This window comes from Desmodus rotundus, chromosome 12, assembly GCF_022682495.2.
Source record: "Desmodus rotundus isolate HL8 chromosome 12, HLdesRot8A.1, whole genome shotgun sequence".
Classification (NCBI taxonomy): Eukaryota; Metazoa; Chordata; class Mammalia; order Chiroptera; family Phyllostomidae; genus Desmodus; species Desmodus rotundus.
In genome coordinates, this window is record NC_071398.1 from 94,163,269 (window position 1) to 94,189,252 (window position 25,984).

General features: G+C 50.4%; 1 protein-coding gene across 2 annotated transcripts in view; it reads left to right on the forward strand.

Moving 5' to 3' along the window:
- The window catches only part of ASTN1 (astrotactin 1), a 270,174-nt gene that overhangs the window by 107,822 nt on the left and 136,368 nt on the right, over positions 1–25,984 (forward strand). For both annotated transcript variants that reach the window (XM_024551717.3, XM_045189330.2), the window contains 3 exons: positions 18,623–19,016; positions 20,477–20,623; positions 21,653–21,760. In XM_024551717.3, coding sequence (XP_024407485.2) covers positions 18,623–19,016; positions 20,477–20,623; positions 21,653–21,760 — 649 coding nt within the window. The remainder of the gene's footprint in view (positions 1–18,622; positions 19,017–20,476; positions 20,624–21,652; positions 21,761–25,984) is intronic.

Here is a 25,984-nt window from a genome sequence, read left to right on the forward strand (position 1 = left end):
TATGGTTTAGGATGATAGGCCCAGCTCTAAGCTTGCCTGGAAGAACCTCACCGATTTATTTTTTCATCAAACCCAGTGATGTCATTAGGGGAATTCTTTTCTGCCCAGGTACCCACGCATGCGAAGATTGTTACTGCAGTCGCAACAGGGAAAGAAGGCACGGAACGGTGTGTGGAAAAGCTCAGGTTCTTATTCCGAATGCTATCATTACCTTTCCTCCAGGTCATGCTGTCTTCCCCTCGCTCTCTGCCCCTATCAGAAGCTTCGCGATTCTCTCACAGGCCTGGAGTCTGTCCTTAAATATCACACCCCGTCCCACCCATGGGCTCCGGTTGGATCAGACTAGATTTGGTAGCCAGCTCTGTATGCCCACGGAGGGAATGCTGGCATGGGTAATGGCAGGAAATTAGGCCAGGGCTCTATGAAGGCCTAAATGGGAAACATGTTTAGCTTTGTAGGCCTCATGAGCTCTGGTGCAACCATCCAGCCCTTCCCATGGTAGTGCCAAAATAGCCACATGCAGTAATACGGGAGTGAGTGGGTATGGCCATGTTCCAATAAAACTTTACTTATACAAACAGGCAGTGGGCCACGCTTGGCCTCAAGGTCATAGTTTGCTGGCTCTGATCCAGTATTTTCTCCTCATTTTGTCTACAGAGCCCAAACAGAGACTGAAGTCTAATAACCTGGTAGAAGCGATAGGGTGGCACTTGCAGTGTGAAGAAGAGCGTGCTGGTTTTCACCAGACTCCCATAGATTGACTGTAATTGTCACTGAAGGCAGGCATTCACTGAGATGGTTCTTGCTACCAATTCCAGGCGTGTGGCCGTCACCAATGCAGGGGACATGCAAACGCACCAGCCTCTCCTGAGAGGCACTGAGGGTTTAGTGAAGACAAAAGTTGATGAAAATGAAAATACGCTTAGACTTGACAAGAAAAATATAAATATAAACAGGATACCAATTCTCAAATATGCTGTTTTTTCTTATCTGTGTGGTTAATAAGGCTCCTGCTTGGTTTCAACTATGACAAACACAGTATACTTTTTTAAAAAATCGTCACTCAAGAATATGTTCATTGACTTTTTGGGGGGGTGGGGAGGGGAGGGAGAGAGAGAAAGAGACATCCATTGGTTGCCTCTCGCTGGATCAAACCCACACCCTTCTGGTGTACTGGACCGTGCTCCAACCAGCTGTGCCACCTGGCCAGGGCTGCACAGCAGGCTTTTATGAAAAACACCTGGCCATGTTCGAATAGCCCCTTAAAGCAAAATACCTAATAGAGATGGCACACTCATATACATGGGAACAGAGTTCTGTTTCCAGACATGTCACGACCAAGCTGGTTTGCGGGGACGGATACGTAGGCCTTGAAGAGTTCGTGGTGGCTCACTGCCTTGCTGATGACACTGAGGGTGGACGAAGAATTTTAAGATCTTGCCTCTTAAACTCAGCTGTGACCCTCTGAAGTTTCTGCTAAAGTTTATTAAGAATCTTGCCTCTCACCCTCCACAAGGTTGCTTAGAGGTCTCTCTGGTACAGGTGGGGAGGTCAGGGACTTCTCGGAGCTGCCCTGCTATTTATGATTCTCCTGATCCCTGCGCCGCTGCTGCTGACATCCGTGAGTAGGAATGGGGATGAGTCAAGTGCCTTCTAAGTTGGGGTGCGCCAGATGCTCAGTTTATGGATGTGTTGGACTGAGCCTGACAGTGGTAGGCGCTTCAGGGAGCAGTTATCTGGGACCCTCTGGGCTCTGGCCCCCAGTCCCGGAGTTTGTTTAAGGAGAGCTTAAGGTCAGTCCCAGAGAGAAGACAGGGCCGGACGAGGCCCCTAAGGGACATCTGACACCAGATGTTTATTGAAGCGTTCAGCCTCCTGTTTCCTCCCTTCCTGTTTCTTGTCTGAGCAAGAACATGAAGAGCTTTGGGACTCAGACACAGAAGCATCTTGGATTTATGGTGAACATGTCAGAATTCGGTGTTCATAGGCCGTAGACCCGTTATTACAAAATGACGTAAGCCGCCATGCACAGCAAACTCAGAAGGGCTCGGCATCCCCCGGGATGGTAAGGCACCCTCTTTTGTTCCCTAAGTGTCACGGTGTGTATGCATCCCAGTCACCGACCCCGGGCTGTCATCGGGCTGTGTGAGTCCCCAGCCCCATCATCCCAGTCCTCTGCTGATGGGAACAAGCGGCCTCAGCATCTGAGGCTCTGGGCCATCCAGGACACTGCCACCTTCCATGGCCTCCACCTGGGGTTGGGGTGGGGCAGCACCAACGGGTCCCAGCCAGGGCTCTGCTCACAGTTTCCGCGGCCGGGAGGCAGGCCGAGACCCCAGCCGGAATCAGGGACCACGTCGCTCTCCTCTCTGCAGCAGTGACTGAAGCTGTGCTGAGGAGATGGGCGGCCTAATGTTGGATAAGACCACTGAGTTAGAAGCCAGGAGGCTTTCACTGGGGTCCCTTCCCCACGCAGGCCTGTGAAACTTCGGGCAAGTTCCTTCACCTTCCTGAGCTTCCATTTGCTCATCTGTGAACGGCTGTTCTCAAAACCTTAGTCCTTCTCCCCCCACCTTTTTTGCCACTTATTTATACAATCCGTATTCCTACTTTCTGAATATTTTTTTATAAATGGACTGCCTTTTTCTGGTTGAACTTACTTTAGCCGTCTCTGAGATGAAAATGTCAGCGAAAGCATGGGTTTGATGCTATAGTTCATTATTTCCACGCAGGTCCAGGAAAACGATAGTTTATAAAATAAGTAATGAAATGGCAATGCCCCCCGCTTTCACCGGCCATCAACCAGGTACACGTGGGTGGGCCGTGGGAACCCTGCCTCGGTGACCCCCCGGCTAGACGAACTTGCAAGCTGCCTCCAGCTCCCACAATCTAGGAATGTGAAAGTGAAGACTTCGGGGACACTAGCCATCCCCGAAACCACTTTATTCTGATCCCTTTTCCCTCCCATTTATGAACGTGAGATAATCTGTGGGGCAGTGGGAGCTTGTGTGCCTGTAGGCCGGGTTGACGGTTCTGCCTGGGAGGGAGCCGGCACCTCCCACTGTGCTGCTCCCTTGAAAGGGGTCCCAGGAGCCTCTCTGCAGTCACCTGGGGTTTGCTGCATTGCTGACCCAGGCCCCTGGTGCTCAGCCACTCTGCTCCTCACAGCCATCTCCCTAGAGGAGCCCCAGGCCTTGGTTGACCAGAAGTGCTCCGGGAACCTCCTGGGATTGGCCTCGGGACGGAGTGGTCCCCGGGCCATGGGAGGGAGCAGGTTCCCAGGAAGGGCCCGCAGCCTGCAGCTTGGGTTTCTAAGGGGAACTGTCTGTGGAGCACTGTGGACTCGCCCGTGGAGGGCTGAGGGTACTCAGAAGAGGACGTTTACTGTCCTACCTGAGATCACTTTGGGGAGGCCGGAGGCAGAGTGACCCTGTCTGAGTCAGTGTTTCTCTATTTCCTCTGCACCTGACGGGCCCGCCTGCCCTGCGTGCTCCGTGCCCAGGACAGCAGCTCTATCTGAGCGGGAGATGTCTGCACGGGAAGGACAATTCCTGGACCCTGACTTCCCCAATAACAACGTGGGGTCTCACACGGCACCTCCCATACTTCCCTTCAGGTGGGCCCCGTGGGTTCCAGGGAAGCCTCCGCCTGGGGCAGGGACAAGTCAGGGCCATATTTCCATCAGGAACACGAGGCCCCCCTTGGAGGCACGGACACTCGGCTGCCTTTGTCCTGCCTGCTTTCCGCTCCACCATGCCCCTGGTGAGTTCCTTCGCCTCTTTGATCAAGCTTGGATCTGATGTTCATTTTCACCGATTTCCCCTAATGAGAGAAGTTTCAGCGGGAAGTGGGCCATGTAACTATTCCTGCGTGACACGGCAAGTGCATTCCGAGGTCTGTTTCTGCATCCAGAAATGTCCCCCAGCATCTGTGCCCAGTGCTGCCTTCGCCAGCTCACATCCCAAGTCACTTGGGTTGCGGAGGAAGAACAGTTGAAGGGAGAAAGATTTACTTCACTTGAAAATCACCCACACACATAGTAAATTTTATTATTTAAACCCTCCTATTCACTCTTATTGCCCAGGATCCCCCTTTCTGCACCCTCTGATCACTGTCCCAGTCCCTGCCATGGCCTTGGGCCTGTGCTCTTGTGCCCTCCCTGTCCCTCCATATGTATGTGTTCGTATCCCACCTGCCTTTCAGGTCCTACCTCAAACGTCTCCACCGGGCCCCCTTCCCCAATCCTTCTACCAGAGACCGTGCCTCCCCCTTGGTTTCCGGCGGCTGGGCCGGCAGGAGGACTTCTCTGAGGCTCTGTCATGCTGGTGTCTATTTCCATCCAATGTGTCAGTATTTTGATGAGTCTTTTCTTCCCTACTAGTCTCTAGGCTCCCAAATGACAGGATCTGGTCTGAGTCTGATTCATCTGTATATTTCTTACAGCTTCCAGCCCAACGCTTCACACAAGAAACATCCCCAGTTGGTGTTTGTGAAACGAGTATCATTTGTTTGTATTATGTTTTGTTCCACTTGGTTCTTACAACACTCTCGATCTCCAGCAATGGCTTCGCTCCCTCAAGCTTCTGACTTACAGATCTTCCGGTCTAGGTGTCCCCCATGCATTCCAGACAACACAGGCCAAATGAAATGCATCCTCTGTCTCTCCAGCCACCCTCTCCACCCCGTGTTCTCTGCCTCCCTTGGTGCCAGGGCCACCACCACGGTCCCTAGCCAAGATTCCCTTTCCTCCTCTCCCTCCTCATTCTGTCAAGTGCCCAGCTCTGCTCATTTAATTGTCCAAATGTCTCCAGAATCCCTCTTTTCTTTCTGTCCCCACAGCCACCACGGATACAGGGCCCCGACATCTCATACCAGACTGCTGCAAGGGTTTTCTGCCCACGCCCCCTGCCTCTCTTGTTCCCCTTAAAACTTCCCTCTCACTGCCACCGGGCTGTCCTGAAGAAAACACCATCTTCCTGGTAAAAACCCTTGTGTAGAGTCCCTCCACTCTGAAGGGTAATCCCAAGGGGGTGAGCCTTTCATGACCTGACCCTCGTCTCCCACCGCTCCTTGCTCCCTACTGTCCTGGCCACATGGACCAGCTCCGCCATCTTTCCAGGGCCTTTCTTGTTACAGAGTACTTCTGTGAGGTCACTAATGCTGTACCATTGGCTTAAAATGTCTCTTGTCTCCTCCGAGTGAGGTCATTTCTAAGGACTCATGACTTTAAAGTCCACCCCATGACTGACCGCCCCCAGGGTGTGTGCACAGTCCCCTTGTGCACAGTCCCGCCATTGTCCCCATCTGTGCACGGGGCGCCTCCCCTCGTGTGAGCTCTCTGCTGTGAGGGCCTGTGCATCTCTGTATCCCACGGGGGCCTGGCGTCTGCGTGGAGGCCAAAAAGAACTCAGACCAAATGGTCAGTTCTGGGAGGGAGGCTGAGCAAGTCTGTCAAATAGGAAGCTGAGACCTGCAGAGGTCAGAGGGCTGCCTGACTGGTCAGTGACGCTGTTGGGATGCGGACCTAGCTGGTGAGTCAGCGCCCTTGCCTCGGCCCTGCAAGGCCTCTGGCCGAATGTTCTGTTCAGGTCTCCTCTCTGCTTGTTGTGGCTCCTTCCCCTCCACTAAATCCTCACCCCTCCCCTTCCCATCACATGGTCACAGGAAAGGGACCTTAGGGAAGACTGCCACACATACCAGAGCTGGCTAGGTGTTGGAGCCCTCTCTGGATAGCTGTTTAACTTTTTTTTTAATTCACACTGAGCAAAATCACTGTTAAAGATTTTTCTGAGTGAGAACTTCAGCTTCTAGTGTTCCAGGCCACGGCGTAAGGACCAAGGTGATACCAGCCTGGTGTGGTACAATGGAGAAGCCCCTGCCAGGACCTGGAGACTGGGCAGCCCCTGACCCAGACTCTGGCAAAGCAAGGCTGCCCAGAAAAATGCGCTCCTTGGGGGCTGCATTCACAGCTCTGCAGTTGGCAGCCATGGCGCCATGTCCCCATCAGTTGTGAAGTGTGGCAAGTGAATTGGATACCCGTGGTAGGAGGAGTGCTGGCATTTGTGAAGGGTTTCCTTTTTTTCCATCGGAGTGGAGGTAGCGTTATAAATGACCTATCAGCCGGTCCCTCTGGTATGGCTGCGTGTCAGAGAGGAAAAAAATGGAGTTACAGCTGGTGTGGAAGCTGGTGTCCAGTTCTTCCTACCATTAGGTGTTCCGTAATGTGGTAACACATTTCTTTGACCTCTCTGGGGATGAGACCCTATTCCTGCAGGTCTGTGGCGTAGAGTACAGGTCAGATCCAAGTACAGGTCCATTGGTTTCCCTAGAAAAAAATCCCCGTCAATTGAAGTGAGTGCCCCACCGCCTCCCAACAGCGTGCTAATGGCACAGGGCGCCACAAGCTCCAATGAGAAGCCATCACACTCTCTGAAAGCACAGCTCCTATCTCCTGGGTGGTGGCTCTGTCACATGGACCTGCCTGCCATTTGAATGTCCTTGTGGGTGAGGAGCCTGACACCCTACCGCCAGCTGACTTCTTCCCGGGATAGCTCTGCAGCCAAGGAGCCAGCTGAGAGGAGCAAAGATGGGCTTCCAGATGGAAGCCTGAAGCCCGAACTGACAAACAGTGTGTAAACATGATGCTATTCGTGCTGTATCAGCCTTGCCAAGCCAGCTGAGTGTGCCTCCCTGTAATTAATCAAGCCGTGCCATGCTCTGGGAGGCTGGCCCGGGCTGGGCCCTGTGCTGAAGCTGGGGCTGGCTGGGGGAAGGTTTTAAGACATGGTCTCTGCCTGCAAGACTAGAAATGGCAGAATTGAAGATTAAAGATTAGTTAGGAAATGTCCACATGTGTTTTTAAGAGTTGGGAGAGAATGACATGGCTGAGGTCTAGAGTAATCAAAGTTGGCTTGAGGAAAGAGAAGGAGTTAGCCTGAGACCTACAGGGAATGAGGGGCTTGTGTAGAGGGAGGGCGAGGCAGGACATGCCAAGAAAGAGAGGGCAAAGGCTCGGGAACGGGCAGAGACTAACCCTAGTCCCCTCTGCCAGCTCTCCCTCCCTCCCTCCCCCTCCTTCCTTCCTGTCTTTCTTCCAACCTCCTTTTTTTCCCTTTCTCCCTCTCCCTTACAACAAAACTGAATGTTAAGAATAGAAAAAAATAAATCACCACTATTAAAAAGTAGAAAAACGAAAGCCCGGCCACTGTGGTCTGAATTAAGTCATCATGCTGTTGCGGGTTGGCTGGGAAGGGCCCTCGTGGGGCAAGGACACATGCTCGACCCGGGCACAGAATTCAGCGTTGGCTGGGCAGGTGATGTCTCCCTCCTCGGTTGCCTTGGAAGCAAGAACGCCTGATCGTTTGTGTCACGTAGTGCCTCTGGCCGGATCAGGCTGACCTACTGATTCACTCTGCGTCATCAGGCTCCTGATCAGTAAATCAAAACAAGACCACAGTTGGGCCTTTGTCACTTTCCATGGGGATCAGGGCGGAGCTGGGACTCAGATTCCAGCTTCCCTTTGCTCTGGGCCATCCTTGCTGGTGAGCACTGGAGCTGTGCCCAAGGCCCTGGCTTATGTGACTAGTATCTGGCCAGGGAGAAGGTGAGCCATGCGCAGCTGGGGAAGAAATAGGTGACAGGGTCCCTACTCCATCTCCTCACCCCACCCCCTCATCTAAAGCAAAGTACAAGAGAAAAAAAATCCTAGAAAAGTAGAAAACAGCTGGCAGCGTGCAAGGTGGGGGTGGGGTTGTTGCCAGGGAGGGAGGAGGCAGAGCAGGGCAGAGTTGGTTTTTGTTTTTTGTTTTAAATGAATGATGGGGAGGATTTGAAGACTTGTACAATGACCTTGCCAGCAAAAATGGAATTAGCTGAAGACAATATGCGCTGATGTCGGAGCTGGGGGGTGAAGGGAGCCCGCCCTAATGAGAACATCATTGTCTCTCTCCGAGATTGCCTTCACAGACCAGACCTCTTCTCCAGATTTTGTGCTGATTAGTTCCAGAGAAAAATTGAATTGTAATAATTTTTTAAGAGGGAGAAATAAGAGCCACAGCGGCTAGTGCATGGTCCAATAGGAGATTCCTGTAACTGTCAATCTTCCCTCTCCCCGCCCCCTTTGATGCCAGGCATTTGCTGGCAAGGAGTAGGGGTTTTGGAAGGGATTTTGGTGTATGGTGTGCTAATTGGGAACGTACATCATCTCCACTAGTCCTTCCTGTTGTTTTTTTTTCCTATAATTTTTTAGCTCTGATAACATGTCTTCAATGCCAAGATGGAGTCACAGCTGGAGTGTTACAGGGATGTGGCCGTGGATGCTCATTGTTTTCCAGTGTGGTGGGTCACATCAGTGACAAATTCGAGGAGGTTTGCCAGCAGAACGCCACTTGCTCGCCTCTGTGTCTGACCAGCCTTGAGTGACTTGCGTTGGGTGTGACCATTATTATTACCCTTTGGGTCCTGATGCAAAACTTGACCTACAGGGTCTCTCCTACTGCCTCCGAATCTGTTGGCCAGCAGTCTCTCAGGTGACCTGGCTGCAGTGCAGTTCCCAGTTTCCCCGAAAAGTGTTCAAGTTCAAGATTTTCTCCCAGCCTGTCTTCCATGTGTGTAGTTACATTGTGGGAAAACATCTGCCGTTCCTCTTAGGTCTCTGATCCCAGAACAAGGCCCTGCAGACAGCAAACAGACCTGAATGGTGGGCGTGGGTGGCGGGCTGCTCTCCAGGGCACGGCTGAGCATCTGTTACCTGTGGGCCCTGAAGGCAGCGGCTTTCACTTAGAAAACATCTTCCCAGGACCAGATACCTCCACGGTTTTCCCTGCCCATGTCGGAACGACAGTCTGACACGTACGGCCACCCTAGGCACAGTTAAATTACTGCTTGAAATTGTGTATCTGCTCCATCAGAGGTCAGCTTCATTGAAGAAGATCGGGGCATCTGTGGCAGGCAGTGCAGACAGTTCTGAGTGTAGACATTTAGGGATCTTCGTTTGCATGACCTCAAAAGTGAAGAGTATAGGAGCAAGGCCATTCCAGGCTCACTTAATTTAGAGGTTATGGGAAGGTGCAGGATGGGGGCCCAGACTACAGTGGTGGGCCCCTTTCTCCTCAACAAGGTCATGGAACAAGGTCATGGAACACATTGAGATCAGTGGTGCTTGAGTCTTGAGTTTGGCCTCAGAGCACCGCTGAAACTTGCGCACGCGATTTAATCCCTCTGATCCTCTGTTTCCTCATTTAAAAATGGAAATAGTAATTTCTACTGCTTATATTTTTGGTAGGATTAAATAAAATAATGAATGTAATTCACTATGTGCTGTGTTTGGCACATGGTGAGTGCTTTACGAATGGCAGTTATTATTATCTCTCCATTACATGATATACGCGTATAAGAATAAGGCAGTGTGTGCAAAGACTAGCAAAATAAAGCAGGAATTCGGGGGAGGAATTAAGCACATGGAATGGGATTGCTCCAGGAAGCTGAGAAATGCTTTCACAGTGGTTTGTAGCGTTGGAGATACTCACAAAACCGCCCATCGACTGTGTATGGCTGTCACTTCTCTCAGCAGAGGGACTGTGCCCTTGGAGACCCTGCCCCCTGCCCCCTGTGAAAGAGAACCGGGCGGGGCTTCCAAGCACTGAAACAGCAGACCTGGAGGCAACCGTGAGGATCGAGTTGTGCCTCCCCGTGTGGGACACGAATGTGACCAAGCCCCAGACCCTACATGAAGGGCCTTCCACCTGTCCCCTGACTGGCGTCTCTGAATAGCCCAGCCATCCAGGGTCCATCTCAGTCTGTTTTCGGGGAGGAAATGGACCTTTTAAGTCTTCACTGGTTCAGGGCGTGACATTGATGAATATGCACCAAATTCAGGGAAATCTTGACATTTTGAGTCTCTCTTCCCTCCTATTCCCAGCTGTCTTCATTCAGAGCCATGGAATCCTCACAGGTGCCTTGCAGCTGGTCTGCCCTCAGTGACTAGCGTGGAATATTGGTTCCCATTTGCTGAGCCCCAGCTGCTTGCCTGCACAGCGATGATCTCTCTGAGACCTTCTCTTCTCCCCATTGGGCCGAGCTGCCCGACATCTGAGGAGATGGGCCGGAGAGGCTTCGACAAGTCCATTACGTTCAGAGAGAAAGACAGTTAAAGTCTAGTGGTCATTAGCATATATTGTGCCAGCTGCCTCTTCTGTTACTCGTTCAATAATTCTCATAATGGTTGGTCCTAATGGAGCAGATTATTGTTATTATTTTTTTTCATCAAGATCACCTACTGCATAAAAACAAAGAGGGACGGAGGAAAGGAGCATGGCCAACAATAGGCATTGAGCGTTCTCCAGCTGGAGATATTTATTCATTGGCTTCATGCTCGGCTGGTGAAGATGTACAGGGCTGGTGCGCATGGCCATGGAGGGTGCCTGTCTCACGCAGCTCTGCCCCGGGGTTCCTGAGACAGCGCCCTGGGGTGCTTTGGCTTCTGTGTGGACCCTTTTAGTCCTTGTCTGCCCGTCACACATTCCTGCCTGTGCACGCACACACATACCCACTCACGTGGGCTACTGGTGTTGTCTTAACACTGATTGGGGGTCCACCCGAATGCCTGTCTAGGCAGCATCATCGCACATGTTAAGTCTATATCCAGAGGGATGAGAAGACCTCAGCTTTGTCCCGGTCACCTGATTCCTCACTGCTGTCCTGCTCTGCAGAGGGCTCAGCCTCTCCTGGGTATTGAGGGATCTATTAGAGTTGCCTTGGACCTAGAAAACCCAGCCCACAACAAGCTGCTGCTCTCCCACCCTGCTTCACCCAGCTCTAGTCGGCCTTAGCACTCTCATTTAAACGACAGGTCTAATCAAACGTCAGGTCACCGGTGCTGCTAATGATTAGACAGCTCTGAGCACCTTATGAACAAATACGTCCTTTGCTTTTGCTCTGGGACAGAAAAGTGAAGGTTCTGAGGCAAGAAAAATCCCAAGAACCAAAAAAGCAGCTCTATAAAAAGCATGTGAAAGAGAACAACTTGAAATAACCAGGCCGAGTCCGTCACGCTAGCCTCCAGCCACTTTCCCAGTAGGACTTCAGGCTGTCATTAGATGAGGCTCCTGAAGTCTCCCGAAGAAATGGAAGACAGACTTCCCAGATTAAAGACATAGGACAGTGATCAAACCCAACAGAATGACAACTTGGAGAGCTGGAACCAAAAAGCAAAGCTATGGAGTAGAGTTTCCTCCCAAGAAGAGCTTCATGCTCTGGGCTGCCTTTGTTGGGAAGGGCCGTCAACTGCCAACCTGCCTAACCTGGAAGGCTCTTATTCTTTGGGTTCATCTCCTGCTGATGGAAGGTTGCCTGGTCCCTATCTTCACCCAACCAATGGCAACTTAATGACGGGGGTATTGGGAGGACACTCTATTTCTTTCCTAAGCTGTGGAGACTTGGATCTAGAAGAATGGGGAAGGGGTCTTGAAGCATCTCGTGACAGCAGGCTATGGTAGTGTCACATCCCAGTGAGCGGCTAACCAGGCAGGCGGGTCTGTCCCCTGCCAGTGGGACGTGCAGTTCATGTCAGAAGCCCCAGAGGACGTACTGAGGCCTCTTAATTAACGTGGTGGCCCATGGCGACTGGAAAGCATTTCCACACGATTAAAGACTTCAGAAAACCCCCAAGGGGAGGTAATGTTCCTAATAATTTATAAATTGGACTCACTACTTAATATGCTTAAAGTGTTTCTCTTGTCTTCCATTTGGGAAGGAGATGGGCAGGAGGTAATGGGTCTCTGTTCTTCAGCTGTTGCAGAAGAGAATCGGCTGGAGGAGCTGACCAAGGGGCTTTCGCTTCTCGTTGAGGCGATGCCTCTGGCAGCAAAGGGACCCTCAAGGTCAAGCACCTGTTACTACAATTTCAATGACATCATCTGATTTCAAAGGCCTTATTGTGCCTTTTGGGGGAGGAGCTGGCCTGGCCCACCTCTGAAGGAGAGCTCCCATGATTTCTTCGGTCTGTAGTTTCTGGCTTTGCTGGGCAGGAGGAGTGACAGACATTTTCTCTACCATTTGTTTACCAGTCTAGAGCTATTTCCAGTGCGGCAGGGGCCAGGATTACAATCAGGGCATTTTCAGGGCGGAATACTCAGTGCGTTTCTCCCAGTCATCTCACTGGATAGATGAAGGCCTGGGGTAGGTTCAAAAGGTTGTGCACCATCACTCCACTGGGGAGCCCTGCTGTTTTATTGGGGACATTTGTGGTTTTAGTATCAATAGTTGGGGTCTGGTATTCCCTTGGGCTCATAGAGACACAGGGTTGGGCGAGACTTTGAAAACCATCTACCTACCTCATCCATTTCCGACCCCTGGCACATTGGAATGCAGATTAGAATATGACCAGCGCTGCCGGGTGGGTTTGCACAGTTTTTCTCCTTTCGGCCTGTCTCCTTTGAAAGCCAGAGACAGATGTGAGTGAGCACTGTCGTACATGAGACAGGACCCGTGCCCCGGACCCACGGCATTGTTATTGGGGAAAAGTAGTTGACGTGGGCCACCAAACTTGCCTGTTTGAATCTTATTTTTTTTTAAGCACCATTTAATTCCCTTTGGAATATAATTGGAATTCAGTCTGTCCAGTTGCCTTGAGGGATAATTAATTATGTCTCAGATTCACTCTTCTGGTTCCTCCTAGGGTGAAGCTAAGCTTTGAAATGTGAGCCAATTAATTGGCTGTGGTCCCTTGACAGATGGAGGCTGGAAACACAATCTCAGCTTTTCCATTTCTTTGCCAAGGTGATATCACCTGGCAAAGGATTCACAAAACCCAGGTGATATCCTAAGTGTTGGCGACATTGATACATCCCAGTTCTTCATTTTGAGATCTGTGCATCCCGCGACACTGATTTGGGATAAGGAAAGGGGTCTACTTGCCCTGAGATGTAACCTAGGGTACCGTCTAGTCCAAGGTCACTTTACCTATCCCAGTTTCTTCTCCGGAGGAAGAAGAGTGATGATTGGCTATTTCCAACTCTTGTGATCTATTTATTTTCTTCCTCTTAAATTAAAAATTAATCAAACAGATTACTCCCTCTAACTCCAGTGTAAAATCCATGAGATAAGGGCCTACACTTGTATCGTTCTCTGTGGAATCCACATAGCAGTGACCACTAGAAAAATGCCTTGTTAAAGGGAGTAGATAACTTGTTGAATGATTGAGGAATGACTTGAATGAGTCACATAAACAATTGACTTATGTAAGTTTTACTTGCAGGCACGTAGAAGATGTCCATGTTGAAAAATACTCAAAGTTGAGCTCTCCCTTCCTCCCTCCCTCCCTCCCTCCCTTCCTCTTCCCTTCCTTCCTCCCTCCCTCCCTTCCTCTTCCCTTCCTTCCTTCCTCCCTTCCTTCCTCCCTTCCTCCCTCCCTCCCTCCCTCCCTTCCTTCCTTCCTCTTCCCTTCCTCCCTCCCTCCCTTCCTTCCACGGTTATTGAGCACCTGCTTTATGTCGTGCACTGTACTTGACCCTGGAGCTCAGTGACACCTGCTCTCATGAAGTCTGTAACCTAGCAGACAAGACTGCAAGCAAATCAAAGACAAAGTCCTTGTGTTTAGAGTTATATGGTGGGTTCTGTGGGCAGTTCAGCAAGATTAGGAAAGTATTTTCTGGGGTTATATCACCGAACTCACTTTGGAGGACAAGTAGGAGTTAACTGAGGAAGGTGGTGTGACCCAGACCCAGGACCAATACACATGCGAGACCGGCTCGGGGTCGACCTGCGTGACGGGGCCGAGCGTGAAGGGGAGCCCTGCCAAGCACATTCTGCCCCGGGGCAGTCGCCATCGATGTTACATAAAGCCTTGTTACACAGAGATTCCAAAATCTGCAAATTACCTGACCTCGTGCCGCACTCTCAGGTGAGTGCCGAAAATGGCAGTGTCGTAACAAAATAAAAGCCAGTTTCATTTGTTTGATCTCTATTGAAGCCAGTAGAAATGATTTATTGATTTTTAAAGAAAAACACTTTTTTAAAAGCCATTTTTTTTTTTACAAGCAACTTGTTCATAGCTGTGGAGCTCTGATGTGCCCCAGACACGCTTCTCATTACAAAATGTTAACAGTTCTGAGGAAAATCAATAGAATAATCAGAAATTTCATGAAAAGATGAACAAAGAGCAAAATAATTTCATGTTGTGTAGTCAGTGTTATCATTTTTTTTAATGTTTAAATTTGCAAATTGTTTCACTTGGGTCCAGATGTTTCTTAATTTTTTTTTGTTCTGTTTTTAATGCCATGAAAACAAACTAAGATGCATGAATGGAGAACACACTCTGAACACAACAGCTAAGGTGACATAGAAACTCAAAGCCAGGATCCCGGCATAAAGGGCTCTTGGCACTTCTTGTGGATCCTGGGTGAGGACCTTACCGTTACCTCGGTCGGTGTGTGCATGCGTGCAGCCAGGTAGAAGTCCATTTGGGGTTGGAGGCGTGGAGCAGGTCTGTTCCCCCCCACAGACCCCCTTTGGTCAGGCAGGAAGCTACGGCAGCTTGCCTTTCTGTTTCCTGACTCAGTTATCAGGAAGCTCCTAGCGGCAGCTCTTGGTCTAGGTTTATTTCCATTGAATTTGCCACCTCTTGGTTTCACTAGATGATTTGAAAGAAAATCCTAGAGCATCTGTGTTTTTCACTCAAATGGCTTAAAGTCCTCAATGGAAGTAGCGATATTAAAAGTAGTAACATCCACAAACTACAGTTTCTCACGGGACTGTGAAAGTAGTCAGATGTGAGCACTGGATTTCCAAGTTGTCCCTGTAAGAAGGAGGCAGCCCCATGCCTTTCCCTAGTGCCTGTGACCTTCGCACTGGGTGGGGCAAGTAAACAGTTCAGAGGAGTGTGTGTGCGTGTGGCGATTTTATAAATTATTGTCATTATAAAATATCATTATTAAATTACATAGTAATATCTAGCATTATGTCCACGGGGGTGGGCAAAAGTAGGTTTATAGTTGCATTGTGGCAATTTTTTTCAGTTAATAAAGCAATTGTAATAATCATAACCTGTAAGCCCTTTTCCATGGGGACACCTGCAGCACTTTTGCCCACCTCTGTATTACTGTTTACGTAGTAACGCACAGTTGGTAAGTCATCCAAAGTGTTGTGACACCTGCCACCAATCTGGGTTGTGGAAGCAGAGAAACTACCCACAATGCCACTGACTACCTGAGAATCCTTCCTCCTGGGCCTGCGTTAGGTTTCGCCTAATGCCTGGAATTCATTACTGGTTACCGACGTTACAGAGTTGAGATCAGCCCTGACTGGTGTGGCTCAGAGCTTCGTCCTTCAAGCCAAAAGGTCGCTGGTTCGATTCCTGTTCAGGGCACATGCCTGGGTTGTGGGCCAGGTCCCTGGTTGGGGGTGTCCGAGGGGCAGCTGATTGATGTTTCTTTCTCCCTTCCTTCTCCCTCCATAAAAAAAAAAATTAAACACAATATTTCTATAAAAAAAGAGTTAAGGTGGTCAGGAGTCACTGACTCGAAGTAAAGAAAATGTTTCACTAAAACAAGATTAGATACACTAAATACACTGGCTTAGCCAAATGAAAACTTGTGTTCTAGCTCCTTTTAGGTTGTCATGCTTTTTACAAAATAAACACAAACCATTCCTGAGTGCCTAGGCCCATGCACGGTAAAGGGAATTCTGTGTGAACCTCACAAAATACCACCACAAAAAGAGCAGGGACCAAGGGCCGAGAACCAGTGGGCACTGCCTAGTGTTGCGGTTTCTCTGGGCCTTGATTCTTCATTAGAAAAGGAAGGGAAGGACCCAGAGATTTTTAGAGAGTAATACAACTGAGCCAAAACACAGATGTCTTTGTTGATATTCAACTGAACGGAGGGCCCAGTGGTAGCCCCCAGGCAGGTAGCCTTGTGTGATGCACAGTCTCATGTTACCACAGAGACCTTGAAATGGGGACTGTCGGCTTCCCACTACTGACCGATCTCGGGCGGGGCCACCTCATACGTGCATCGCAAAAGGATGTGTGTTTATGACTGCTGATTCGACCCACAGTCAGCTAGATGGGCATTCTGAATAGTTCCTCTCTTTCCTTCGAGAAGTGAGGATGGACCCGGGAGGAATCATCCATCCACACTCCGACTTTGTCCTCGTAGGGTCTGTGAGCTCAACGCCAGGGTGCGCGTGTCTCCAGGGAGCAAAGCTCCTTCGGGCTGACTGTGGCCACATGGTGGGGAACGTGGGCTCTGAAGTGGGAGTCAGTCTGTTCCCGTGTCAGTCCTGTTCATACCCTGTGTGACCTTGGGCAGGGTGTTATGTTGTGATTTTTTGGGGTTTTTTTTTTTTTACCTCTGTGCCTTAGCCTTTTCAAATGCAAATGGCAGACATGTTTAAAATAGTTTAACTGTCCCTCTTAGAGTCGAAAGTGTGGAACATTTAGAACAAATGTCTGATGCATAGTTAAACCCCATCCTGGGCAACTGTCCTCGTGTTATTCCTGCGTGATATCGGGACGGAACCTCTGACTGCATCTTGTCCTGGCCTTGCGGTGGCCGTCTGCGAGGGGAATTGGGGATGGTGAGCGGAAGGGGCTCCTGAACCGCCCCCACCCCACCCCGGGGAAGCGGGGAAGATGGTGCCGGTGCCGAAGTGGGTGCTCGGAGGTGGATGTGTGTGCTACCCCTACAGCTCTGAATTCAGGGAGTAAAACTACCCCCTGCTTCTGCTGGCCTAAGTCAGTGTCTGACAACTTTTCTCACTTGGGGACCTTTTCTTCCTCTGGCTTAATTACCTGTTGATGCAGGTTCCGTTTGGGGGGGAGGACAGGACACGGGTCTGACTCCGAGACACAGCATCTGCTGACAACCTGTCGGGTTGGACTCACCTGTTCCCTCTCAGCAGACTGGTGCGGGGCTCCGGGGTGGCCCCTTCCAGGGCCCCGGGGGCTCTGTGTGCTCATGTGCAGGGACGGGCGGTGGATGGCAGGGGAGGTGGCGGTCAGCCAGGACAAGGACACGTGACTGTGTGGCTGTGGACTCTCATCCGGCTGTAACGGAGCAGCTTCACACGTGTGCTTCCTCTGTACCTGCACGAGAGGTGTCACCAGGAGAAAGAGTTACATAGATAACAGGAATTTGAAACCTGGAGGCCAGTGTGTGTCCCCTACAAGCCACTGGACATGACCTGTCACTTGCAGCTGACTCTGTTGCTTCTTGTCTCAGCTCCTCTGTGCTGCCTGTTTGAAAGTGGCCACATCTTGTGTGTGTGTGTATTTGTGTGCTCCTTTGCTCACACTGATGGTAGGGAAGGGAGGGTAAATGAAGATTTACAAGCAGAGAAACTTTATAAACCAAGACATAATTATTATGAAACTCGGAAGAGTCCCCTTTAATGAGTTTGGGGAATAATCTCGATTCTGCCCTGTGCGGGGTTTTGATCTCCAGCCTGCGTGACGGGGCGGCGGTGATGGAAGCTCAGGGTTGGGAAAACCACCGTTTGGCACACCCCCACTTGATGGAACAAGTCGGGAGGGATATGGCACAAAATAAAGGGAGTGAAGACGGGTTGTGCACAGGAAGATTGATGTCCGCTGAGCGCTGAGCAGCAACAGGCTTGCCGGACCCTCCCTGCCAGCCTTGTCCTGCGTGGGTGTCCAGGTGAGGTGTTCAGTCGCAGCGAGCACTGCCTCCTCCCCTCGGACAAAGGGAGTGGTGTCCTGGTCTTCATGTAGCGGCCTCACAGAATGGCCGTGAAGCATGGGGAGGGGTAAAAGAAACCCTCCCGCCAGCCTGACCCCAGGATGTGGGTCTCAGTCTCTTCCCTAGAGAGGAGGCCAGAACAGGAGCATCACTCAGGACAGTATGAGTGGAAGACTGTCACCTCGGGCAGTGTGGCCCAAACTCATGTCAGATGGCGAGATGCCTCTGCACACCTGGATGTAAACGCCTCTCTGGATTGGCCCGTGGTTTTCCCGGCCGGGGTGGGGACTTGGATGGAGGTATCTAAGGTTAGTCTGAGTCAGCCTGGATTCTGTGGGACACACTCTACCGGGCACTTCACACAGGAACCTAACTCGGTCCTGGCCACCACCCTGCAAGGGTGAGTGTATCTCGTCTCCGTCAGATGGAGTGGGAAGCCGAGATTCCGCGTTTAGAGCACACACGATCATTGATTGAGCCTGAGCTAAAACCTACTTGTGACTGACTTAAAGACGTGAGAGAGGAAGAAACTGGATCCCCACCCCACACTGCTAAAGGTTGGCTGGGAAGTAGCTTTATGGGACAGATTTGCCTTAACAAACTAACCCTCTTCCTTATCTCTGCAGCCGAGATACACGCGCACACACAAAAAATCGCAAAGACTTCTGTATTCAAATTGTCCGCTAAGCCGAAAGCACCTGCGGATCACTGAGATGACACACTGGTCCTCCCAGTTCCATTTTTCTTTTACCTTTAGCGTGGCTCACAGCAGACTGTGCCTTGGCTTGCCGAGTGATGCTTGTTATATGTGCTTCTGCACCCGGGTGGATGAACGAATGAGTGATGGATGGTGGCCGCAGAGGGGTGACGCCTCTCTGAGGGACACGCTCACCCCCCCACCCCCATCCGCTGTCCTCTCTTTGCAGGGTGGCATGATCGCGCTGCTGCTGTCCATCTTGTGCCTGGTGATGATCCTGTACACCCGCCGCCGCTGGTGTAAACGCCGCCGGGTGCCCCAGCCCCAGAAGAGCGCCAGCGCCGAGGCAGCCAACGAGATCCACTACATCCCCTCGGTGCTGATCGGCGGGCACGGGCGGGAGAGCCTGCGCAATGCCCGCGTGCAGGGCCACAACTCCAGCGGCACCCTGAGCATACGGGAGACACCCATCCTGGACGGCTACGAGTACGACATCACCGACCTGCGCCACCACCTGCAGCGGGAGTGCATGAACGGAGGGGAGGACTTTGCCAGCCAGGTCACCCGCACCCTTGACTCCCTGCAGGGCTGCAACGAGAAGGCGGGCATGGACCTCACACCAGGTGGGTGACTTGGTCCTTATCCTTTATCACGGGGAGCTAGGGAGCAGGGAGGGAAGAGATGTTTCTAGTTTTGCAGCTGCCAGTCATGCATAACGGGATGTGCCGGTGCCCTTTCCCAGGTGGGCAAGAAACATAAGCTTCTTCCTGAGAGGATGAGAGCTGTTTTCTGGCATTGGGACGTCAGCAGGGCAGCTGTAATTTGGGTCCCTCTCCACCGGCACTTTGCATGGGTAGCAGAGATACTTTTACATCCAACCCAAGAGTGGGTTGGAACTTTTTTCGTACATCATGAGCCATCCTCTGGGAAATAAGAAGATAACAAGGAAGATCAATGTGTGTGTGTGTGTGTGTGTGTGTGTGTGTTGTTTGTGTATGGGCTTGTTTGGGCAATTTAATTTGCCATTGAAGTAGAGGGGACAGAGGTACCTGTTCCTTTCGATGACTCTGGAGACTTTGGCCTTGCGTGCTTTAGTTGTGTTGCCTTGCCCATGCCTCTGAGGTCGATGCACTTCTTCAGAGAAAACGAAGGGATGCCATCCGCCTGTCTGACCGCAGACACGTTGTGTGTCTGTGAGACACGAGGTGGAAGAAACTTGGACCTGATCCAGCTGAACAAGACCAGGGCCAATGAAACGCAGAGAAAACACAACTGTACTTTTCCTTTGCAGTAGCCTACCTATCTCTCTCTTGACTGTCTATAAATTAGCAACTCCCCATAGATAAAACCCCAAGACAGGGGCCCTTCAAGGAACTGCTCCATTATCTTCAAAGAAGACAGTTTGGTACTGAATATTGCTTTATATAGACTTTCAACTCGAAAAGATTGCCATCCCATCATATAGGCCTCCATTCTGCTTGTTATCAGGAAGAGAGCCTGTGTGAGTGGCCGCTTCCTACTAAGATTAAAACCTGGGAACTCCGTGAGAGTAGGGGGCATATCATCAGTGTCTCAGGTTCCCCATAGCACCTGGCACAGTGCTGAGCCCACCAAGTAGGCAGGTGATACTCGGGGGTTACAGAGTCAGATGCATTCAGCGAGCAGGCAGATGGCTCAGACATGTGGACGAGCTGGACGTCAGACTACAGGGACTGGTGCAGACTGTGGTGGGCCGCGGGCCTGTTCTGTCTGAAGGCACTCAAATTCACCTTCTCGTGAGACTCTTGGCCAGCCCGAAGGAAGCCCTCTGTGGTCTGTGTCTGGTCAAAGGGCCGCATGTGGTGACCCTCTCAACACAGAGCTGGTTGACTCGGCTTTTCAGTTGGAATTGCTCTGACTTCACTCCTCTCGTCACTCCGTGGTCCCCTAGAAGTCCAAGCATCTCTGTCTCTGCCAAGCCCTCACTTTAAAGGTTCCTTATTTTAATTCTGTGAAAACTCCGTGTACTTGGTGTATGCAGATTCCTTTGCTCTCACTCTTCTTTGACCTTTTAAAGTTCTTGCCCTGACTTTTCCTTATACAGGGAGTGACAATGCCAAGCTGTCGCTGATGAACAAGTACAAAGATAACATCATCGCCACCAGCCCCGTGGACTCCAACCACCAGCAGGCCACCCTGCTGTCGCACACCTCCAGTAGCCAGAGGAAGCGGATCAACAACAAAGCGAGAGGTACCCGGCTCTGATGTTGGGGCCCTTCATATCTTTGACCCCCACTCTCCTGTGTGTCTGGAGGGGGTGTGTTTTGGCACAGTCTCTCTGGAGGCCTGTTGAGTACTGCTTACCAGAAAGACTCAAATATACAAACCTGATGACTGAGTGATTTCATCAACAAGGATGCATCCTTAGGAAATAACTGGACAGATATGCAAATATGGGTGTTAAAGGCTCTTTGTCATGTTGTCTAAAAGAGAGGGAAATGGAACATAGCATCCGTGTCTGTCAGGAGGGACCTGGTTAACTGCCCGCACATTGGTCTCCGGTCCAGTGGCCGACCATGAAGCCAGCTTGATGGTAATATAGGTTTATACTTGTTAATGTGGAAAGTTGCCCACCCATCTATTAAATGAAAAAAGGTTATAAAATAGAAGGTGCAGCACAATGCTATGTTTAAGGGGAGATTGAAAAATGTTTATCTGGTTTTGTATCAGAAAAAGGCAGAAAATATATACATCGCATGTTAACACAATTTTGCTCTGATTGTAAGGATTCAGAGTTGGCCCTCTACATATTTTTGTGTATTTCTATTTATTTTTCTCTCTCTTTTTCGCATTGAATATATATTAATTCTAGAACCAGAAAAAATACAAGATCCTGTAGATATTAAGACATAAGGGCCTATGTCCCTTAAGACACAATTCCGGTCTGATATGAACCAGAATCATGACCTGTAATGAGGACCATTTCTCCTTCTTCCTTTTCCATCCACCATCCATGTCCCTCAGGTAGCTGTCAGGAATGGCCCTCCTCGGTAGGGACATGCTGGGGGAAGGGAGGGCTCTATGATTGCTGTCATATAAAAGTCTGCTTCTCTAATAAATCTGTGTCTCTGGAAGCTCCAATCCCCATGGCTACTCCTCCCAGATTGTCAGCCAGCCTGCTCTTATTTTTATCGCTTTTTCTCTTGAACTTGCCCAAAGATTTAGTTTCATGAAGACAAGACTGAAGATGTTGTCTTTGCCATGGTCCTATTCATTTCAGCTGGTTCCGCCTTCCTGAACCCTGAAGGGGATTCTGGCACAGAGACAGAAAACGACCCCCAACTGACCTTCTACACCGACCCCTCGCGGAGCCGGAGACGCAGTAGAGGTAGGAAGGATAGGGGGGATGAAGTAGGGGGAAAGGCCTGGGAGGCTGGGGAGCTGCAGAGGTGCTGGGTTGGGCTGTGGGGTCTGCACACCAAAGCCCATTTCTGTGGGAAGGATTCTTGGACCACAGTTGGTTGTCTGCCCTAAGGAAGAAAGAAGAGCCTGGAGTGGACTGTTTCGGAGACCCATCTCTCCTAGATAATGTCTCTCTCAAACAGGTTTCCTTAAGTTGTTTGAAAGCCTATTTCTTGGTCAGAAGACTCTCAATTCCTTCTGGAAGCCTCAGGAGTCCTATTTTGCTGTTTAGAGACAGGAAGTAAAGTTGATAAAGTGCATTATATGGGGGAAAAGGACAGGATATGGACCCTTGCTTACCCAGCCACACTGGCCTTGGGATTGGGCAAGAGGCAGGGATGAGGGTGGGTGGGGTAACTGAGGAGTCATCTGTGGCCTGAAACACATGTGTGATGGCACTTGCCCTTTAATCCCCTCCCCGGTAGAATCACAGGAGCCCCCACTCCCAGCCGCCTCCCCTCTCCCGGCAGGGCCCAGGTTAGCTCATTCTTTCTGCTGAGCACCAGCAGCGCAGCCCTCCATGGACCCACTGCCACTCCGCCCTGGTGTTTAGAGGCTTCAGGTGTGGCTCTTGCACTTGTGACTGCTACTTCCTGTGACTTGCTGGTATCCCCATCCTCACTGAGGGAGGCCTGGGTTCAAGCACCAATCAGGTTCCCCATTTACGATAGCAGATAAGGACCACAGCTTCAGCTTCCTCACATAGTAAATGGATTAACAGTATCTCAGGCTATTGTCAAGATGAAGTTGTGTTAAAAGGTGCTTATTTTGGTGACTGGCAAAGGACTGTGAAATCCCTGTTGTTGTCACCATTAGAGCTCTCCACAGTGCAGCCTCAGGTTTGCACAACATTTCCTCTTAAAGACTTTGGGGCGGGGGCCCCCTGAGATACAGTGGAGGATATTTGAGCAATGCCATATTGTACAGGGTGCAGGGCCCAAATAACGCCCCTTTTCTATTACCAAGTCTTTCATTCCAAAATCGTAAGCATGTCATTCTGCAACATAACAATATCACAGTCAAGCACACCATACGACCTTTTAGGTGAAATGTTCCAGTGGAAACTATAAATTATCACACCCATATTATTACCCTACCAGCCACACTCACGCAGGCCTTACTTCTGCCGGACTCTGTATAAATACTCAATAGGATTTTCCCCAACCGATGATCAGGCAATGCCCCCTAAAGACAACATCATTTCGGCCACCTCATGCCTCCCCCTGAGTTCCATTGTACTGAGGGCATTCTTTCCAGAGATTGGAAGAATCCCTTTTAAAGCCCCCCCCCCGCCCCCCAATTCCAGTTTCCCTAGGCTTGGCTGCAATCACTACAATTCCTACCATTTTCCTCAAACACTCAGTGGGGCTCTGGGCAGCTTAACGCCTGATGCCCCAGTATCCCTGGGGCGTGAATGTGGACCCTCTGATCCTCATTATGTATCTGTACACAGCAAATACAACCTAGATTCATCAGCCCGGGCCATACCAAAGCAGGGCACGTTCTGCTTTAACGAAAACCTGTTCAAGCAAATCCATAGTAATGAATTAGAGAGCGTTTCTTTGCAGCATAAAAGTATTTTAAACACCGAGCTCTCCTAGTACATCACCTATTTATTGCTATTAACTAGACGGTAAGCTTCTTAGGGATGGGCATGTCTAATTTATTTTTCCAAAGGGCCTAGTGGAGAATTTTGCCTATAATAGATGCTTGTAAGTGTTTGTGGAATTGAACTGGGTACATCAATCAGCAAGAAATTTTATAACCTACCTGCCACGGGTCAGGCTTTGTGATAGGTGGTGGAAGCATGAAAACACGGCACAATGATAAGTCTTAGTTTAATAATATAAATAAAGTAAAATGAATACTCAAAAGTGAGAACAGTTCATTCTAGCTGGTAGCATTCAGAGGCCAAAAAATAAAAAATAGCAAAGGAGAAAATAATTGCTCCGAGGTTGTATACAATATAAAGAATTTATTGGAAGAAGAGAATGTAAGGTAAGGGCATTCCAGTGGAGGAAAATAGCATAGAAAAAGCCTTGAAGGGCCCTGACCAGTATGGCTCAGTTGGTTGAGCATCATCCCACAAAGCAAGAGGTCATCAGTTCCGTTCCTAGTAGGGGCTCATGCCTGGGTTGCAGGTTCGGTCCCCAGTTGGAGGAAGTACCGAGTGGCAACCAATCGATGTTTCTTTCCCTCTTCTTCTCCTTTCCTTCCCCTCTCTCTAAAAATAAACGTAAAAAATAAAATCTTTTAGCAAAAGCTTTAAAGGCACAACAGAACAGATATTTTCAAGCGAGCGCAAGTACTTCAGTATGGCAGCTGTAGTGGCTACACTAGGGACGGCTGGAGAACAGGCTAGCTAACAAGGACCGTAAACGTGCCATGTCACCGAGTCTGCCCTTGGTTCTGGAGGTCGTAGGGAACGACCGGATTTTTGAAGCCAGGTAGAGATGCTGGACGATGGGTTGCTGATGTGGAAGAACAAGGGAGACGAGAAGATGAATAGCAAGTGACTACCATCACAGGAGAGCCGTGGCAAGTGCCCGTCAACCACAGTCACGCTGTGTGACAAGCGCTATAACAGCAGGGTGCACCAAGGGCTAGAGGAACAGCAAGGAACAAGTGAGAATTTGTTCTTAAAGGTTTCGGGGAGTGTTTACAAGGAGCTGTTGTTGGTGCTGAGACTTGGAGAGTAGGTGTATACCCGGCTGACAAGGTAGCAGGATGGCATGCTGTGCAGGAGGAGATAACACGTGCCAAGTGACAGACACTTAAACGAGAGTGGTCTCGCCAGAGAGCAGTAACTAGTTGACTAGAATGAGGCTTATGGGGCAGGTCTGTGGTTTGCTTGGGAAGAAGGCTGGAAGGGCAGGAGGAGGCACATGGCCTTGACTGCGGGACGTGGACCTGACACTTCAGCTGGAGTCACTGAAGGCTTTAAAGACCTGTGCCCTCGTCCCCTCTGCTTGGTGAAGGTCCCTGTGGGGCAGTGTGGAGGGTGGGTGTTGGCGGAGCAGGGGCTGAGGTGGGGACACCATCCCAGTGGATGGCTGTTGCCATCGTCCAGGAATGGAGACAAGGGAAAGTCTGGATGCAAGATGAAAAAAGATTTAATGGCATCAGCGGTCAGGAGGTTGGGGAGGGAGGCGCTGGATGTGAAGGAGCATTGGCACTTGAGAAACCACGTAGATGACTTTGGCTGGGCAGTGGCAACAGGAACGGGAGCAGGGCGTGAGGGAAGGTGGGGAGTCCAGCTTGGGATTTGCATTTGAGTGACTGAGGGATGTTGTGGTGGCAGCTCTGCTGCTCAGGCCTGGCCTGGGCTGAAGCCAAGACTGTGAGTGTGGGGAAATAGAGGACACGGACCTGAGAAGACTCTCTGAGACAGGGAGACAGGGACGGAGGATCCAGGGGCTGCCCGCCACCCTGGAGTCTCTGCCCCCCAGCCTCTGCCAACCCACCACTCAGGGAACTTGCTGCCAAAAAAGGATGGTGCATCCATGGACCAAAAACCATCCCCGCGTTCCTGACGGCAGCATTTCCGAAGACTCCCTGGGCCCAAAGGTTGCATTGTCTTCAGGGCTGGAGTCTCAGTGGGACCTGGGCTGTGATCCCAGCCCCACTTCTTATTGGCCGCTTGACCCCAGACCTGCCCTGTGGCCTCTCTAACTGCCTGTCGCTCTGCGGACTTGGCCTCATGGGACTGTGGTCACCGTGAAATGACAGGAGCCACGAGGCCCTGGGCCCTGGTGCCTGGCCCGTAGTTAGACTTCATCACTGGTGACCGTCCCTAGGAGGCTCACCTCTTTGAGACCTGTTTTCCTGATGTGTGGAGTGGGCAGTGACTGTGTGGACGTAGGCTTATTGTAAGGAGGTGAGGACTCAAACTTTCCAAGAGTGTGTAAAACACTGAGCACTGTCAGGCAGGATAGGTGTCCTTTATTGACATCAACAATGAGTGGTAACACAGACCGCGAGAAAAATTCCTAAGGACCCACACATTTTGTTGTCGATTTCTTCCTTTCCCACCTCTGTTCTGCCTTCATGTGAAATCACCTCCACCAAAACAAACAAAAATAAACAGTAAACACACCAAAACCCTCCCTATCCCCAACCCCACCTACCTGGGAGTGTTTCTTATTCCCCA